The sequence below is a fragment of the Polistes fuscatus genome, unplaced genomic scaffold, assembly GCF_010416935.1.
Source record: "Polistes fuscatus isolate 324 unplaced genomic scaffold, CU_Pfus_HIC Scaffold4, whole genome shotgun sequence".
NCBI lineage: Eukaryota > Metazoa > Arthropoda > Insecta > Hymenoptera > Vespidae > Polistes > Polistes fuscatus.
Window position 1 is genome coordinate 9427954 of NW_025113118.1, and position 17291 is coordinate 9445244.

General features: G+C 29.9%; 4 protein-coding genes across 4 annotated transcripts; 1 reads left to right on the top strand and 3 right to left on the bottom strand.

The window, feature by feature from the left end:
* Positions 1 to 335: 335 nt before the first annotated feature.
* Positions 336 to 5841, bottom strand: LOC122521304 (exportin-5). The gene is made up of 8 exons (XM_043641904.1): positions 5608 to 5841; positions 4318 to 5006; positions 2529 to 4241; positions 2172 to 2426; positions 1959 to 2082; positions 1554 to 1890; positions 1097 to 1466; positions 336 to 1016 (listed from the first exon to the last, which is right to left on the bottom strand). Exons 2-8 carry the CDS (start codon positions 5002 to 5004, stop codon positions 855 to 857), a joined length of 3648 nt encoding a protein of 1215 aa, XP_043497839.1. The 5' UTR covers positions 5005 to 5006; positions 5608 to 5841; the 3' UTR covers positions 336 to 854.
* Positions 5842 to 6116: 275 nt separating this feature from the next.
* LOC122521308 (NKAP family protein CG6066) lies at positions 6117 to 7371 on the top strand. Its single transcript, XM_043641914.1, has 4 exons — positions 6117 to 6366; positions 6491 to 6575; positions 6651 to 7048; positions 7179 to 7371. Exons 1-4 carry the CDS (start codon positions 6281 to 6283, stop codon positions 7354 to 7356), a joined length of 747 nt encoding a protein of 248 aa, XP_043497849.1. The 5' UTR covers positions 6117 to 6280; the 3' UTR covers positions 7357 to 7371.
* Positions 7372 to 8407: 1036 nt separating this feature from the next.
* On the bottom strand, positions 8408 to 9730 carry LOC122520752 (rhodanese domain-containing protein CG4456-like). Its single transcript, XM_043641003.1, has 4 exons — positions 9538 to 9730; positions 9266 to 9472; positions 9038 to 9200; positions 8408 to 8492 (listed from the first exon to the last, which is right to left on the bottom strand). The coding sequence occupies exons 1-4, from the start codon at positions 9677 to 9679 to the stop codon at positions 8441 to 8443; spliced, it is 564 nt and encodes a 187-aa protein (XP_043496938.1). The 5' UTR covers positions 9680 to 9730; the 3' UTR covers positions 8408 to 8440.
* Positions 9731 to 10582: 852 nt separating this feature from the next.
* Positions 10583 to 17179, bottom strand: LOC122520749 (alsin). The gene is made up of 14 exons (XM_043640999.1): positions 16346 to 17179; positions 14941 to 16266; positions 14292 to 14858; positions 13859 to 14228; positions 13576 to 13777; positions 13256 to 13436; positions 13002 to 13168; positions 12805 to 12914; positions 12501 to 12712; positions 11782 to 12342; positions 11521 to 11697; positions 11276 to 11438; positions 11014 to 11196; positions 10583 to 10933 (listed from the first exon to the last, which is right to left on the bottom strand). The coding sequence occupies exons 1-14, from the start codon at positions 16684 to 16686 to the stop codon at positions 10886 to 10888; spliced, it is 4608 nt and encodes a 1535-aa protein (XP_043496934.1). The 5' UTR covers positions 16687 to 17179; the 3' UTR covers positions 10583 to 10885.
* Between the last annotated feature and the right edge of the window lie 112 nt (positions 17180 to 17291).

The window sequence follows — 17291 nt, forward strand, 5'->3', positions numbered from 1 at the left end:
ATAAGAAATGCATACTAGAATTGAACACATATGAAATAAAAATAATATGCTATTTAATATATAATTTTAACTTCGGTGATTATTTATCATTTTCTCTTGCACAAAAAATTGATATATATAGTAATAATGTATTACTTTATTAACTAGTGCAAGTATAAAAGTGCAATAATATGAATTATATGATTCAATATGGAGATGCCTTAAAATAAATAATGGAACAATAAAAAAAAAAATAAAAATAAAAATCAAGATATCGGAGTATGCAAAGTACTCAGCTGTGCTACAATTTAAGTACAATGTAGATAAGAAGTACAAACACATCATGTGAGTACACGTATGGTAAAATAAAACATAGTATGCTTATTTTTATTATGTACACTTGAATTTAAGCACAGCCTTAATATAAAACTTGTTATACATTTTATATGGAATTAATAATTACGTCTAGGAAGTCGACAACAAGCTGTTGTTGCTGCTGCATTCACTTCTTCATCCGTTCGAGAGATTTATAAATTCAACTTTCATTCGCGTGATGAATATGCGATGTATTATTATAAACAACTTTTTACAAATATATTCATCTATACTGAAATTTAAATTTCTGTTTTGACAAACGGTCTATCAGAATTGATTAGTTTTGTAAATATATTCTTCAACGGGATTGCATTTCTGTTTGATAACGAGCATCCTCTTTATTTATGTATCTTTTTTTATGGCCCTTCCCGTAGAAGCCTTTTTTCTTTTGTTTTGTTTCTTTGTGTTTTTTTCTTTTTACTTTTTTTTTTTTACGATAACTTATAATTATTTATTGAATTAGACCAACTTTGTAAGGCATCATCATCAATGTGACTCTGCTACGTAGGCCCTGCAAACAGAGCGGCGATCCCAGTATTAGCCTCGATTCTAGTTATGTCGTCTACTCTTACTGTTTGGGGTTTTCCAGGTATTTCTATTCTTGGTAAATTATCGATTTTGACCTCTTTACGAAATAATTGACCAACACTTCTGCCGATAAGCTGTAGAATAAAATATTATAATTATAAATAGAAAATATTTTACTTATGGATTACAATTCGTAGACTATACGAAACTTCACCTGATTCGTAATCTTTCTAAAAAGATCTTTTTTTCCTTTCTCAACTTTGTTACCCTTTGTACTGACTATTGCCATTTTTTCATCAAATCGTTGCAAATCTGCAGGATTAACTCCAGGTATTTGATGCATTACGTCGATAATATTTGGAAATTTGGGTCTTAAGCATTCGTAAACTTGTGCGCCTAAAGTTATAAGTAAACCCTGATTCGCTTCATGTTGGCCGTGAAGTTGTAAACCTTGAAGTACTGCAATCATAATGTGCGATGCCATACCAGGAGTCAAACTGCCATCAGCAGCAAGTGCTCGTACAATCGGACTTGTTAATATAGTAGCTTTAAGGCTGGCATTGGAATCGTTCCAAGATAAAGCTCTGTATATAAAAATAAATGAACACGCAATTGTAAATGGTTTGTGAAAAATCTTTAAGGAGAAATAAAAAATAAACTTATACAATTACCTCAAAATGCATAAAACTACATTATGGCACGTGGATAGATGTCTCAAGACAAAAGCACCCAACTCGCTGACAACTTCTGCAACTATACTATTACCACGAGAAACTGGTGGATCTACTGCCATAACACCGCTATGTTGATCCATAGTATCCGGAGGTGCAGCGTCGCTAGCTGCTCCACCAACTAACGCCACTTTTAAGACGTCTATAAAATCTCGCGTCAGGTTTCTATTCAACATATCATCTATAACTTCTTGTGTGTCTGTGTTTTCTTCATCCAAATTTCCAGATTCGTATAAACTTGCAATGTATTGCCATTTGGCGGTCAATCTATGATACACTAAAAATAAAATCAATGATTATTATGTTAATACTATTGGAGTAATGATTGTGTAAATGTTTCCTTACTGTGCGCAGATACATGAGCTAACACTGGTATAAGTACAGTTTCGTAGAAAGCTGGAGGACACGAGTATATGAATGGTTTCAAAAACACCCGAATTATTGGTCGTAATCGATAATCTGGAATCAGCTTCAACAAAAGATAATTATTAAAAATAAATTTTGTATAATTGTGCATGGATAATAAAATAAATCATGTTAATTATTTAAATAACTTACGTCCATGTTAGAGAAAACTGAACTTATGAGTGCTTGCGCAAGACCAGATAACTCATAAAAATTTCTGCCAATTGTGTGGCAACCGCTTCCTAACATATGATAACAATGATCATGAATTGTACTAAGAAACGATTGCATTCTAATTAAGGCTGTACTCGAAGATTGATCTGGTTCTGAAGTGTTATCATTTGCAATATTTAATCCTAAAAGATTAGCTTTTTCGGATTCTACCAGTCCATGTGCATTTTTGTAACCCTTTATATAAAAAAATAAATATAAACAAAAATGTATTAAATATTGAGATATGATAATAAATATTGCTTAATAAAATTTTTATTTAAAGTTATGAACAATTACCTCAGACAAGGCTGATATGGCATTTGGTGTGAACAAAGCATTCATTGTTCTAAGCAAAGCAAAGAGAGTGGGTAAAATAGGAATGACGTGTGTTGCAGCAGGATTTCTGTAAACTGGATTTCCACTTTCACTAAGTGCAGCAACAAAACCACCTCTTGCCGCACGGTCTGGATCCTCAGGAATGGAACATCTTTTAAATACACTTAACACAGTGCAAATGCTAATCATGAGATCAATTCGATTTTGTGCTGATGGATCATCTATTACATTTTCCACTGGGGTCCTATCTAATCCTATAAATCTTATAAACTCGAGTGGTCCTTTAAATGACTCCGATCCAAATCGAATAAATTTTGAAACACTTTCTCCAATAACTTCAGCGACTAATCTATTTTGTCTTTCATAATCACAGAAATTATTCGAAATTAAAAGCAATGCTTCATAAAGCATGATGCTTTCCATTCTGGATAAAGGACTTGGTTCTATAATCAGACCATGGACCATAGTGCGTATTTGTTCAAAAACTGGCAGAAGAAGCAATGGATACTTCAAACTGATTTTGATCATGAGGCTAGCTGCATGACGTCTAACATTTTTAGCTGCTTTTGATCGAGTGACTTTCGTTTCGCCTGGCACTTCAAACACCAAAGCTGCAAATATCTTCTCCAAAACTCTTGGTAAAATGGCAACTCCTGGCATAGTCATAGAACCGGTTGACATAGATAAAAATACAAATAATGCGCTAATGCATGACAACAAAGCTGAGAGTAACCAAGGATCTTGCGGTGAATAATTAAGGCACAATTCTAAAAGTTGTAATCCATTTTGTACACTGGGTCTTTCATTGATTAATAAAATTCTCGATACGACGGAGTCCAAAGCTTGGGCAAGAGCTTCCCATTCGAGATACTCTGAATCATTTTGATCACTTTTGTATTGCAAATTTGCCATACCTTTTGTTATTTTAGCGGTTAACCATTGTTGTACATAAGTAAAAGTCACAAGTGGTGCTACCATTGTAGCATTTCGAAATCCTTCTAACAAATCAGTTCTAAATCGATGAAGGAAAACATTGAACTCTTCTTCTGAGTCATAATCAGAAAGGCAGTAAGGAGACGTTCCATTGGTGTGTCTACCTTGAGGATATATTATTTTTATAAGTTTTGGGGCAGTATATTCCACATATTGAGGAACGTAGGTCAAAAGCAATGCATCGCTTTTGATTTGTTCATGTTTAAATAACATGACCCATATTGCATTTGCTAAATGTGTTAATGTTAAATTAGAATACATGGTGAATGTCAGAACAGTATCCAGAAATAAACTAAAATGGGTTGGTCGAATGCTGGATGCATCATCCTTGCCCCAAAGTGAACATAACTGAGTTGCCATTCCAGTTAACACCAATGTTAATTTTTTCAAAAATAAATAATGATTGTCATGAAAATCAGCAACATTGGCAATTGGTGAAGGAGCAGTTGCTGCACCATAAATGTATCTTAAAGCTTCTTCTGAGAATAAAATCATAAGTTGTTTCCTATCTTCGGCTTTACCTTTACGATTAACTATTTGTAGAAGGCATTCAGCTGCGTAGCATTGAAATATAGGATTACCTAAGAGCAAACACAATATCTGCAATAATTTTCCATCTTCTGCCATTATATGATTTATGGATACCCACTCGACAAAACTTGCCATTGTAGTTAAAATGACCTGTTTTAAACAGATTTTCATATACAAGATTAGATAGAAAATAAGTTTATAAAATGCACCAAATTTCGATACTTACTTGAACTACTTTGCTGTGAGCAGCAGCTTCCGTTGTGTGACCAATGGCACTTTTCTTTTGAAATTCCGAGAAATGTTGTTCCATTAGTCTCATAAAGAAAGTAAAGATCTCCGCCATATTTGAATTTAATGCTTGATAAATATCCTTTCTTCTCTGATTAGATTCCAAAGTTTGTAACAGTGCTACATCTTCTACTAATCTAAGGAACACTAGTAAAACTAATTCTGTTTGACTCTCTCCTCTAGTGCAAGTTTGACTAAGCTCTGACAGCAATGTTGGCCATTGTTGCGGCCACTCCCGTTTGATCATTTCAACAACAATTCTGGACAAAGCATCCTTTATATGAGCTTCCTCTTGCAGCAAAGGTTCTGTGCCTTCTTGTAACAATTTCATAGCATTTTCTTTTATGAATATTTTTTCTGATTGTGAAATCTGTGTCCAACGATATTTAATACAATGTTCCATTAATTGTAAACCAAAATGACGAACAACTGGACTTCTGTTTGGTGATTTTTGTGCCAAATATAAACCACACTGAGCGCAGAGTGGTGAAGTCTCTTTGAATCTTTCACAAGCATTATAAACTTCTATCCGTTGCTGTTGTGGTATATTTGGTGACATCATCACCTCAACCACGCGAGCAAGCTCTGCTGATATGTTGGCTACATCCCCCGTGCCACACTCCATTCCTAAATACATTATAATTAATATTAATATCAATAAAATAATATCTACATTTTTTTTATTCTTGGTAAACGATTATTTTATACAGGGGTGATCAGTTAATGAACATAATTCATTTGAAGACAAAATTCATTATCCAAATTGTTCATTAACCGATTACTTATTGTATATGATAAAAGTGATAATTGCAAACTAAAATATCATAAACACATGTTAGTTAATAAAATACTATGGCCAGTACTCGAGAAAATAGTTACTAATACTACACTACACTTTTGATATTAATCAATTTAATTGAATAAAATTAACGTGAACTTATTTATAAACAATTATCTTTGATGCAACAAAGTGTAAAATTACTTTAAAAATGTGGCTAGTGCAATAATATGAAATTGTATGCAACGTTTGTTCACATTGAACTTAATGTAATAATATTTCTGTTTACATATTGAAAGTTCTACTAAAATTTTAATACAAAAATAAAATGTAATTTCATATTTTTGATACAAGATAATAATTTTACGTCATTATAATGTTAAAAATCTATCAAAATTCAAAGCAGCTTTTAGAAAACGTGGACCATGCGTTAAAAGTAAATTAACTCACCTAGTAATGCGAGTGTGGATTAAAAGCGAACGAAAATATACGTCCGATGGTATAAATATTTATGCAGAATGTCAATTCATATCTGTTTATCCTTAAATTACTGGAAAAATTTATAATCCACAATTAGCGATCGTCTATTCAATGCAATGAGCACCCTTGTATTTGTTCCAGTCTGAGATGCGGCACGTTGAATGTATCGCACACGAGCGGTACACTACCGCCATCTTTCAACTTTTAAATACGATATAACCTTACCCTGTACAAAATAATATATTGTCAGATACAAATAGGTTTCAACAGATAATCAATTAAAAATATATTAAAAATCTATGCGTATAACAGATTTTTATTTTATATATTAAATATATCAATTATATATATGTAAAAGAAAAAAAATGTAGAAGATGATTTTCATTTTTAGATATTATTTACATGCTATAGATACGATTGAATACAAAGGAATATATATATGCTCATATGATTGGTAGAGGATCAATTTTATTCTATTCAACGATGGGATTGGTGGAAGCCACGCATGTACATTCGTCTGATTACTAACGTAGAAATATCAACAGTTGTAGAAATTATAATATTTCACTTCTCTTATTTGTTTTTAATAATTATTACTGAATAATATGAGATAATTTTAAATTATTTAAATATTTTTATCACAATGGATGCTCGAAGACGAGATCGAGAACAAATCGGTTTATGTGGTGTTGACAGAGTTTGGGGTAAATCACCTACACGAATAGAAGAGTAAGTTTTCATTAGCAATATTGTAAATAATATTACATTTTTGTTAATATATTAACATAAAATAAGATAATTATGCTAGAAATAAATAATAATTTTAAAAAATGTTAAAACTTGTGTGTTTTAGTTCTGACGAGGAAGATGAGATTAAAAAGTATAAGGATGACGTACTCCCAAAAGATAAGAAAAGAAAATCAAAGGATAAACAGAAGGTAAATATTTAAATAATAAATTTTCTTTTACATTTCTTACCCTGTTTATAAATAAAATTAATTCTGATTTCTTAGAAAAGTAAAAAGTTGAAAAAAGAGAAGAAATCTAAGAAAGAAAAGAAACACAAACGTAAGAAGAAGAAGAAAGTCTCTGTTAGCAGTTCTGCTAGTGATTCTGAAGAAAGCGTAGAATGGGTAGAAAAGACGATAGAAAATATTAAAGCGGAAACTAATAAAGGATCTAGTTCTGATGAAAGTGGAAACGAAGGTTTGGTTGGACCGACTAAACCGAAACAACAACACGTTGCTTTATCTACAAAAGATTTTGGAAAGGCGTTGCTACCTGGAGAAGGTGCTGCAATGGCAGCTTATGTTGCAGAAGGTAAACGTATTCCTAGAAGAGGTGAAATCGGTCTTACCTCTGATGAGATTGCATCATATGAATCTGTTGGTTATGTCATGAGTGGTAGCAGGTAATATAACATTAATAATTATTTTTATTCTAAATTCTATCTTAACCACTTGCACTATAACTAAAGATTAACTAAAGATTTAATTATTTAAAGAAAATCGTTTTATAACAATTTATATTTTACATTACAGACATCGACGCATGGAGGCAGTCCGTATTCGTAAAGAAAATCAAATCTATTCTGCAGATGAGAAGAGAGCATTGGCGATGTTTAGCAAAGAAGAAAGACAGAAAAGAGAGAACCTTATACTACGACAATTCAAAGACATGGTTAATCAAAAGCTTGCACAAGAACAAAAAAATAAATAACTCGTTACTATTTTTTAAAAATTGTAGACAAAATTATCAAAAATATTTGTGTTATACGATCATATAAGGATTCATAAGTCGCATATATCTAACAAGGGGACCTTACACTGGGACCCCCACAGATCTTAACGAGCTTTGGTATATTAGTAGTATACTTTTAGGGTGTTATCGTGGTAAAGGGTTTTTTCAAAATGCGCAGTCGTTTTTGAGAAAAAAGGTTTTAAAGTTTTGACTTTTGTTGTATATATGTTTAAATTATTTTAATTTCTACTGTGTATCAAGTGACGCAATAGCGTCAATAGTAGCGTTCTCGCTTCTCGCGCTGTTAGTCAGTGTTCGATCCTTCGTGGGGAAAGTTTTTTTTATTAATTTTTTTTCTTTCTGTTTTCTAATTTTTTTTTCATATTTATTAATTTTTATATATATACAGGAAAGAGAAAATTATTTATTACAAAAAAAATTAGAAATAATAAATTTTTTAAAATCTTGCGCAAATAATAAAGGAAAATTGATTACTTGAATTACAGTTAACATTTTATTTTTTAACAGGTATATAAAAATAGATAAATCTTCAATATACTAACAAACAACAATCGTATATATTCTATTACTGACGCTATCGCGTCACTTGATACACAGTAGAAATTAAAATAATTTAAACATATATACAACAAAAGTCAAAACTTTAAAACCTTTTTTCTCAAAAACGACTGCGCATTTTGAAAAAACCCTTTACCACGATAACACCCTAAAAGTATACTACTAATATACCAAAGCTCGTTAAGATCTGTGGGGGTCCCAGTGTAAGGTCCCCTTGTAAGATAAGAATGATTTTTGTAAATAATATTGTTTAAATATCTTACTGTAGATTACTAATACATATTTAATGTGTACAATGTAAATTTCTTGTACAATATGTAAATATTTATATATATTTAATCAGAACCTTAGAAAATAATAATTTTTTATTCATTCACAAAATCTTTTTCCTTTATATATATATATATAATATTATAAATTAGAAATCATGTCAATTATATATAATCATATATTTTTAACGATAACATCACTATACTCGATTATTTTATTTCTGATTACTCTCCCAATCGAGCCAACCACCTACATAATTGTATACACTAGAAAACAAAAGCATTTTAGTTATTACACTTTAGAAATTTTTCCACTCTAGGTTGGAGAAAAAGAAATCCATTATTTTTTCAGTAGATGGCTATAGTAACCGATATCTCATAAAGTATGGATCAAACAATTTCAGATTTATGCTCGTTGAATGGAAAGGTGATATTTCGCACTAAAAAAATTCTTTTGTTGTTTTTTGTTTGGTCCATTCAGTTGTGAGTTGTAGGGTTTTAAAAATGGAAGTCAACAAATCGGACAATCCGAAACATGTTAAATAAAATCTTGAAGTTCACGTAAAAATAATGAATTTCTTTTTCCCCAACCTAATATATGGAATATATATGATGTTTTAAAATATATGAGTATAACTTTAGGGGTGGTTGTAGTATGCTAAAATAAAAAATATAAGTTCATACAACCATATGTTCGATATGACCTTGTTTCCAAGACCACCCCTAAAGTTATGCCTACACATTTTAAAACATCCTATATATATTCTTTAAAAATGTTATTGAATTATTTTTTAATATTAAAGTGCATATACTTTTTGTATCCTATCTTTTGTAATTCTTCTTGTACCATACCACTCCTTTTACCAGATCTACAGCTTAATATAATTTTGGTGTCATTATCAGGTTTAGATTTGTTGAATTTTTTAACAAAATCTTCTTTAGAAATACTTGTCAAAGTATTCGTAACATCTCCCACTAAAGTAATTCCAAAATAATTATACATTTTGTTATTTTATAGAATTCAAATATAAATGACTTACTTGGAATGTGAATACTGCTTGGTAATTTTCCTGTTTCATTTATTTCAGATGGTTCTCTTACATCGATAATTAAAATACTTTTGTCTTTTTGTGCTTTTAAAATACCATCGTAATTAACAATTAAAGATTTATTTTGTTCTTCTCCAGACATTATTTCAGCTTCTCCTTTTGCATTAAATGTGTTTGAGAAAAAAAATACTTGTTTTGCTGTAAAACATTATGCAAATTAATATTTAAAACGAAAGGAACATTTAAATAAATGAGAAAAATACCTGTATCAAATTTGTTTTCAATCGAACGTTTTAAAATAGTATTAACATAAGGTACTTTTAACGACCAAAAATGTAACCTTCTATTCTGAATACCAATGATATTTAATTGTTTATAAATTTGACGTATTGCATTAAATCTCATAATTAGATCTTATTCTTATTTTTTCGATATCAGTAATTATATAATAATATTAGGTACCTTTTATTTTGTCAATTTAACATATCAGATTTATTCTGTACATAAATAGAAATTATTCTTGTGTACTAACAAGTGTATCTAATTGTGTCTAACAAGCGTACAATATATTTAGGAAATATTACAGCTACGAGTTCATGTTTTTTAATCTTTAAATAAATTAAATTTGTTGTATTCATTTAAGAAAATTACACAAATTTTTCCTATTTTTGTAATATTATTATTATTATTATTATTATTATTAAAGTAAAAGTAAGATTATTAAAAAATACTAAAGGTCATAAATCCAGATCAGTGATTGGTTGATTTTATATTGAAAATGGCGGCATTTATTTGAAATTTAGGTAACAACATTACGATACGTGATTGTTTTATTATTTAAGGAACAATTATTTTTATTCGTAATTGAAATAACACATGTAACGAATCAGTCATTTTATTTATTTTATATATATATATATATATTTCATTATATATAATATGAATTTTTTCACTTTACTTATTTAAAATAATGAAAAACAAAATGCACCGATTATACATTATAGCCTCTTGAAAATGATAGCTTACAATTAGAGAGAAAGAAGACATGCTTAATATAAATAAATTAAATGTCGATTATCTAATGAGTATAAATATTTATGTAATTTGTTTAATGGTAACTATATGGATACCAATTAATTCAAGGAATAAATTTCTTTCACATTCCAATGCTTTTGTACCTTTAAGCGTATATGTATATACATTATACGATATAAATATTAAATAAACTGATATGTAAAATTATTACCTGTACTACACGTATAACTTATTTAGATATGAATAAAAGATGATTTACGACGACACTATATATTACTTTCACATTGCAATCTTTTATAACAATAAATTTACACGAATTGTTTGTAACAAATACGTTTTTTCTTTTTATAATAATAATAATAATAATTATAATGTAAGATAATATATTCTTCTGTTTTTAAATTTATAAAGATATGAGGTAAAATGTAGCCTTACTTACATAATGATATAGTACTTTTCTTTTATATTAAATACATTATCGTTTAATAAATAACATAAAATTTGTTCATTTAAAATGACTAATTCTATATCATGCACTTGTGTTCATCCTGACTATTATTTAATATTGTAAATGTTTTAATCGACAGCGTTCGTTTTTTCCTGCAGTATTTGATAATAACATGCCTATAATAAAAACATTTATATTATTATTAATAAATATTGATTATTGTGACATTATAGTGCATTTAAAAATATTAACTAGCCTTCAACGTGGTAAACATAATTCCTAGTTCTCCATTTTGTAAATGTGGTTCCATAAAATCTTCGATAAAATGTATTTCGCTACCTAATTGCAATACGCTAGCACGTACTACAACAAAACTAAATACTGGGAATAATTCATCCATTGTCCATAAATATGTTGAACCTAAATGTTTTTGAACTGCCTAAAAGGTGCATCGAATATTTATGATTACGATATAGAATTAATAAATAATAATATAAAATATTATGACTCTTTCTTACTTGTGTCATTTGTTCAAAAGTATTTTTAACAACGAGTAATTTTTCTAATGGAGAAAAAGTTGTTTTTAATTGTTGTAAAGCTTCTATGGCTTCACTAAAATGTGACTCTTTTTGATATGAATTTTCCCCAAAATTAGTTGTGACCACTTCTTTCCAAAATTTTCTACAATTAATTGTAATGTATATTTATTATACTTAATAATTACAATTCTTCATATATATATATGTACGTGTATTACACTCACTGATCAATGTCTAAGAAGGTCATTAAAGTTATATCTGGTTGTTTGTTCCACTTCATTAATCTTTCCCAATAGGCATCATCTTCCTTTTTATTATGTAAAGCATACAATACGAAAAGAGCTGAATGCACACGTGGCAATAATATTGGATGTAATATAGCAGGCGCACTTATTACTTGCCTAACAAAATATTATATTTTAGTCAAATTAATAAAAAGGGATAGAAAATAAAAGAATTTTTAAACAAGTCTGTGTATAACATACCCTTCATTTTTATCATCATCTTCAGATCCTAAAACGTATTCCTTACCACCTCTTAATAACGCAGGAAACAATAATGTCACTATGTCATAAATTCTTAATGTAACGCTGTGAAGTTCTGTAACAGCATGGCTTAATAAAAGAGGATGTACTCTTACGCCGCCATACGTTGCTGTATACACTGTCGCAATTTCTGTCAATAGTGCACCCAACGGATGGTGCGGACTTTCAAATGCTTGTACCAAATATTTATGTACTTCTTTATAACTTTGTATGGTAAGTTTGTCTTTACCAAAACATGGTATTTTATCCAATTGATCAATATTTTCGTTATTTTTATCTTTATTAGTAGACGTATTACCAGATATCTTTTTTCTTTGCAATGTCTTTTGATGAGATTTTGTTATTATAGATGCTACATTTTGCCAAGCTTTCTGCGTCTCTACGAACTTTTCATTGAAGCTAGCTTTAGCAGTTGTTTCGGTTACACCAAGCTGTTGATAGCATTGTTTAAATATAGCTTTCCATTTCTGATCTGGTGCTACACATAATTTACCAAAAGATCTGTTAAAAATATCAAACGCATGTCATTTTAGTTAACTATTGTAGGAAAAGTTAGTAGATTGTTTAAAGTGATATTTATTATTATAACATTTATGGGATATATTTAAAAGGTTATCTAAATTAAAAAAATGCATTTGCAAGTTATACAAACTACTTACGTCGGTTTAGAATTAGTCGGGACACTTCCACTAGCTTTATTGATATGTAAGGTAGCTACAACTTTTACACCTTCATTCCAAGCGCCATTTATATTACCTTCCAATTTGTCACCACTGCGGAACGTTAGAACACCCCTTCCACAAAATATTCCTGCAGATTTAAATTCTCCTTCGTAATGAGTACCATCTTCAAACACCATAACTCCATAGCCCTTAAAGTTAATATATTTATAAATAAATTTTCTCTTAAATTGTGCGTTAGAGATGTTAATAATACATAGATAATGTGAAATTAATTACAAACCATTAGGACATCCTGACTAAAGGCACCTTCATAATAAATACCATCAGGAGTGACTATCAATCCAGAACCATGTTTCATATCATTGTTCCATGATCCTAAATATTTTTCTCCTGTAATATAAAAATGTATATAGATTCATTTTAATGACATATTACTTAGATTACGATTTACATTCAATTTATAAAATAGTAAAATACCTGTCATGATATCATCCATAATTCCATATCCTTGTTTAACACCTGCAGTCCATTCTCCGATATAAACTGATGCTACGGAAGCCATAAAGTGACCTTCCTTTTTAACACCATGCCCATGTGGTAATCCATCTTTAAAATATCCTTCGTAAATATCCCCGTTTATATATCTAAAATATTTTACAATATTTATTTCTTTAAATAAATCTATTATTTTAGGAGGATTTTCAACAAAATAGTAAAATATATATATTTACTTCATAGTTCCAAAACCATTTTGTTGATTATCTTTCCATTGCCCTTCGTATGTACCTTGAGTTGGAATTTCCATTTTACCGCTACCACAAATAACACCTTTATGAAACTGACCAGTATATACTCGACCATCAGACCATTCTAATTTTCCAGATCCATGTGGTTTACCATTTAACCAACGGCCTGTAATATAATAATAATTATTAAGTAGTATTAAAAACATTTGATATGTTACATGTTAGATAGTTAACAAAATCACGGATCTGTTTTAGTAGTAAGAATTTGGAATTTTAATAGTAAGAAAGTACATTTCTTATCATACCAATATATTTCGCATCCTTGAAAAGACTGTGCTTCGTGAAAGAGAATGAGGTTGAACGTACTATTGGGGGAGCATTTCCAATTACTCTTTGCAGACTGCATTTAATTGCATTTTGTAAAGCATGCAACCATTCATTACGCTCAGAGGGTGTTGGAGTGTATAATACAAAACTATCTTCCGGTGTTATAATTGAAATAGCATTCTAAAATAAATATGATGTTATAAACAAGTCCTTATAAATATACAATTATATTATTATTATCATAAGAAATTAATATTATACCTGTAAAGATTCGGAATCTGGTAATGGTTCAACCCACAGAGTTTTAAGTGGATGCACCGTATGATAAGCTCCGCTAACGTGGATAAATATATCGGTTAACAAAATAAACCAATGCGTTGAAAATCTTCCAGAATTGAATAAAGCTATAGGATGAGAACGTGATTCTCTGATAAGTCTTCTCTCAGGTGATCTCAATAATTCTCCTACTTTTCCGGAATTTTCCCAAAACGATCTCGTAGTTTCAGCTTCCTTTTGTCGCTTCTCTTGTTCGTCGCACAATTGTTCCCATTTCACAAGTGCATCGTGCAATCGCTCGATACCCATTCGTTGTCCATTACTTCTCATTAAACTTTGAATCATATTCTTGTACCTGAAATGTTAGTAATGTATAACTGTATGTAAAATAAAGAGCATTGATAAGAAAGAAACTTACCTGTCTAGATTCTTCAATGGATGCTGCAATGCCATGGTTATCGCAATTTCATTGTTTACTTTTTTCGTTCCATTTCCTTTCATTTTATCTATAAATAAATTTGACACTATCTGGGGTACTTCAATTATTTTTGCAATGTATATAAAGCCACCAAAAGAAATAATATCACAAATTACATTTAAATAATATTTATAAACTGTGTAATATTCTTCTATATTAGCTATTATTACAACTTCATATGCCTCTCTAATATGTTTAAAATAATCCCATAGACTAACAACATTAAGTACACTGAAATTCAATAGTTCTGTATAACAACGGCACATAGTTTCATATACATTTGATTCTTGTGTTGCACCCACTTTTTTTTGAAATGGTTTTATTAAATTTTGATAAACTGTTATCATCTGTTCTAAAAATACTTGATTATTCACTAAATCTTCATTTATATTTATTGTAGGTTCGTTTAAAAGGGAACAACAACTGTATTGTCCAGAACTAAAAATTTGTTTTGTGCTCGATTGTTTTATTGATCGTACATCCAATTGAAACATTTCTGCAGTTTTACTAAAATAAAAATTAATTTAAATTAAATATTGCCGAGATTAATGCAAAATATAAATAAAATTTATGACAATAAAATTGATACCTTGACTGTCCTATAAAATATAAACCATGATGCATCATTATTAAGCTATGAGCAGAACCAGCTGCTATATCTTTTGCTCTTTCATTAGAATATAATTTTGTACTAAATAACTGAGGTGCACTTTGATCTGCCGTTGAATTTAATGTAACTTGTTTGAAATTATTTCTTCCCCAAACAAATACTCTACCATCTAAAGTCAATGCAATAACATGGAATGCACCACAGGCAATTTTTCTAAGACCTGTGTTGTTCAGTTTTGCCACCAGTATTGGCCTTGCTCGTTTAATATTATCTCCTGTCCCTAATTGTCCATACTGCACATCACCCCACGTCCAAAGTTCAGTGGATAATATATTGCTACCCGTACGAGATAAAACACTAATTCTTTCGTTTAATCCTTGCTGCGATAATTCATGTTCCAATGATCCAGTACTTGACGACCAAGGAAATTCTTCGCAACGCAAACTAAGTGCTAAATTGTTTGTACCAGACTTAGATAATTCTGCTGCTTGTTCTTCTACTTGCTCAATATTGTCATCTTTGAGTTCGTTAATATCTGAACTTCCACTCATATGTCTTGAGAGAGTAACAACTTTACCACCCACATTCTTCACACCTTCATATACAAAATTAGCCATATTAGAAACATTTTGCTTGATTAATTTGGTTGGATTATCTGTATTATCGATGAGTTCTTCCTTTACACTTCCATAAGATGAAACCCAAGATAACTGTCTGGTTAAAAATTGTCTTGCTGCTTCTGTATTTATAAAAATTACATTCTTCTTTTCCTCCTTATCTAATTCTGAAATATTAGTCAAATCTTTTTCCTCGTTTTCTTCTGTAACAACGTTATGATCTTTTCTATCACATTCTTCGAGAAGAGGTATATCGTGTTCCTTACTGGCAGTAGATAAAGCACTAATAGAATTAGTAGAACGATCTTCGCTAAATTGTTGAACATGGAGTCCCATTGGGCAAGTATCTGATGATGTTATGCTAGCAGGACTTAACATAACATTATTGAGACATTGAGGACACGAGTTAACAAAAACTTCTTCTTCTAATTCATTTTCACTATCCGTATCATCTCTCATAGTTTTAGTCGGTTTCCTTACAGTAGCAACATTAAAATTAGAGCCGCATGCAACCTGAGTTATGGTTCTTCCATCAAAAAATTTTACTTTCTTAGGTTCTGTACTATTAATATCTATCTCTGGTTGACTTCCGCTTGCCCAAAGTTGTCCATTTTCAGTAACGAACAATGCTGAAGTATCATTAACTGCTATCGATTTAACTTTAATTATTTCATTTTCTTGTCTATACCTATATAAAATAAATCAACGATAAATAACTTGATTGTTCAATAACAATAAATTAAATAATTATCAATTTAATTGCTTACCCATGACTACAACATTTTGGATCCTCTTTAAGAATAATTGTTTCAATAACGCTCAAATCATAAGGATTAACTTTTAATACATGACCTTTGGAATTAATAATGAACAAATAATTGATATTAGATGCAATATCAACGGCATCAAATTGAGCTCTTTTGAGAGTAAGCGTTGGAGATTTATCATCTTCCAATAATACTTCACCGTAATATAAATAATTAGTACTGGTCGCTACAAAAATGTAATCCTTGATGGTAATTAACTTGTTGACTACACCATTAGGCTTATCGCCAAACGTAAATGACAATTTATCAACACCTTTCCACAAATGCATATATTCTTCCATCGTTTAAATGTTATTGTTTATTTTTTCTAACCTAAGTTTTATAAACGTTAGTACGATATAACGATATGTTTTTTGTCATGTTACTTGAGATGCTGTCGCCTCTGTTAAATTTATTGCTAATTTATTTCTAATAAAGTTCATTTTGATGTTATTTGATAAACCGTTAGTTGTCTTTTATTATTGCAGTTACTACGAAGTAACTAAATAATGTCAATATCAGCTGTTCCTTTATCACGTACTGCGCGAAGAAATGCATTGGTTTGTTACATAGTCTACCGCTGAATATTTAAAAACCACAGATCGAGTAAACTGTGATACGACAAATATACGATAGGGGCATTCTATAATTAAGTTTGCACGAGGAAGGAAACATTTCGTGAGATTCAGGATTGTCAAAATTAAATAGATCTCTATATGTTCATGACTTTTTACTGACACGCCATCTGTACATATAAATTAAATCTTTTTCTATTATAATTATTTTTAATATATATGTTTTCTTTTTTCTTCTCTCATTTGATCAATATAATTCACTTAATAATATTGATCAAATGAACAACTATATTAATTAATTTATAAAGAAATAATAAATTAATAAGTTTGAT

What these genes read in the sequence shown, in the direction of transcription:
- LOC122520749 (XM_043640999.1), bottom strand. Translation starts at nt 16,686, where the DNA reads ATGGAAGAATATATGCATTTGTGGAAAGGTGTTGATAAATTGTCATTT. An exon ending in TATTTTATAGGACAGTCAAG is followed by an intron (nt 14,859 to 14,940) that starts GTATCAATTTTA and finishes TTTTTATTTTAG; the next exon opens with TAAAACTGCAGAAATGTTTC. An exon ending in TTATGTTTACCACGTTGAAG is followed by an intron (nt 10,934 to 11,013) that starts GCTAGTTAATAT and finishes TTTTTATTATAG; the next exon opens with GCATGTTATTATCAAATACT.
- LOC122521304 (XM_043641904.1), bottom strand. Translation starts at nt 5,004, where the DNA reads ATGGAGTGTGGCACGGGGGATGTAGCCAACATATCAGCAGAGCTTGCT. An exon ending in AGCTCATGTATCTGCGCACA is followed by an intron (nt 1,891 to 1,958) that starts GTAAGGAAACAT and finishes TTTTATTTTTAG; the next exon opens with TGTATCATAGATTGACCGCC. An exon ending in TTAGAAAGATTACGAATCAG is followed by an intron (nt 1,017 to 1,096) that starts GTGAAGTTTCGT and finishes TTTATTCTACAG; the next exon opens with CTTATCGGCAGAAGTGTTGG.
- LOC122520752 (XM_043641003.1), bottom strand. Translation starts at nt 9,679, where the DNA reads ATGAGATTTAATGCAATACGTCAAATTTATAAACAATTAAATATCATT. An exon ending in AAGCAGTATTCACATTCCAA is followed by an intron (nt 9,201 to 9,265) that starts GTAAGTCATTTA and finishes GAATTACTTTAG; the next exon opens with TGGGAGATGTTACGAATACT. An exon ending in CAAAAGATAGGATACAAAAA is followed by an intron (nt 8,493 to 9,037) that starts GTATATGCACTT and finishes TTTGTTTTCTAG; the next exon opens with TGTATACAATTATGTAGGTG.
- LOC122521308 (XM_043641914.1), top strand. Translation starts at nt 6,281, where the DNA reads ATGGATGCTCGAAGACGAGATCGAGAACAAATCGGTTTATGTGGTGTT. An exon ending in AATCAAAGGATAAACAGAAG is followed by an intron (nt 6,576 to 6,650) that starts GTAAATATTTAA and finishes CTGATTTCTTAG; the next exon opens with AAAAGTAAAAAGTTGAAAAA. An exon ending in TATGTCATGAGTGGTAGCAG is followed by an intron (nt 7,049 to 7,178) that starts GTAATATAACAT and finishes TTTACATTACAG; the next exon opens with ACATCGACGCATGGAGGCAG.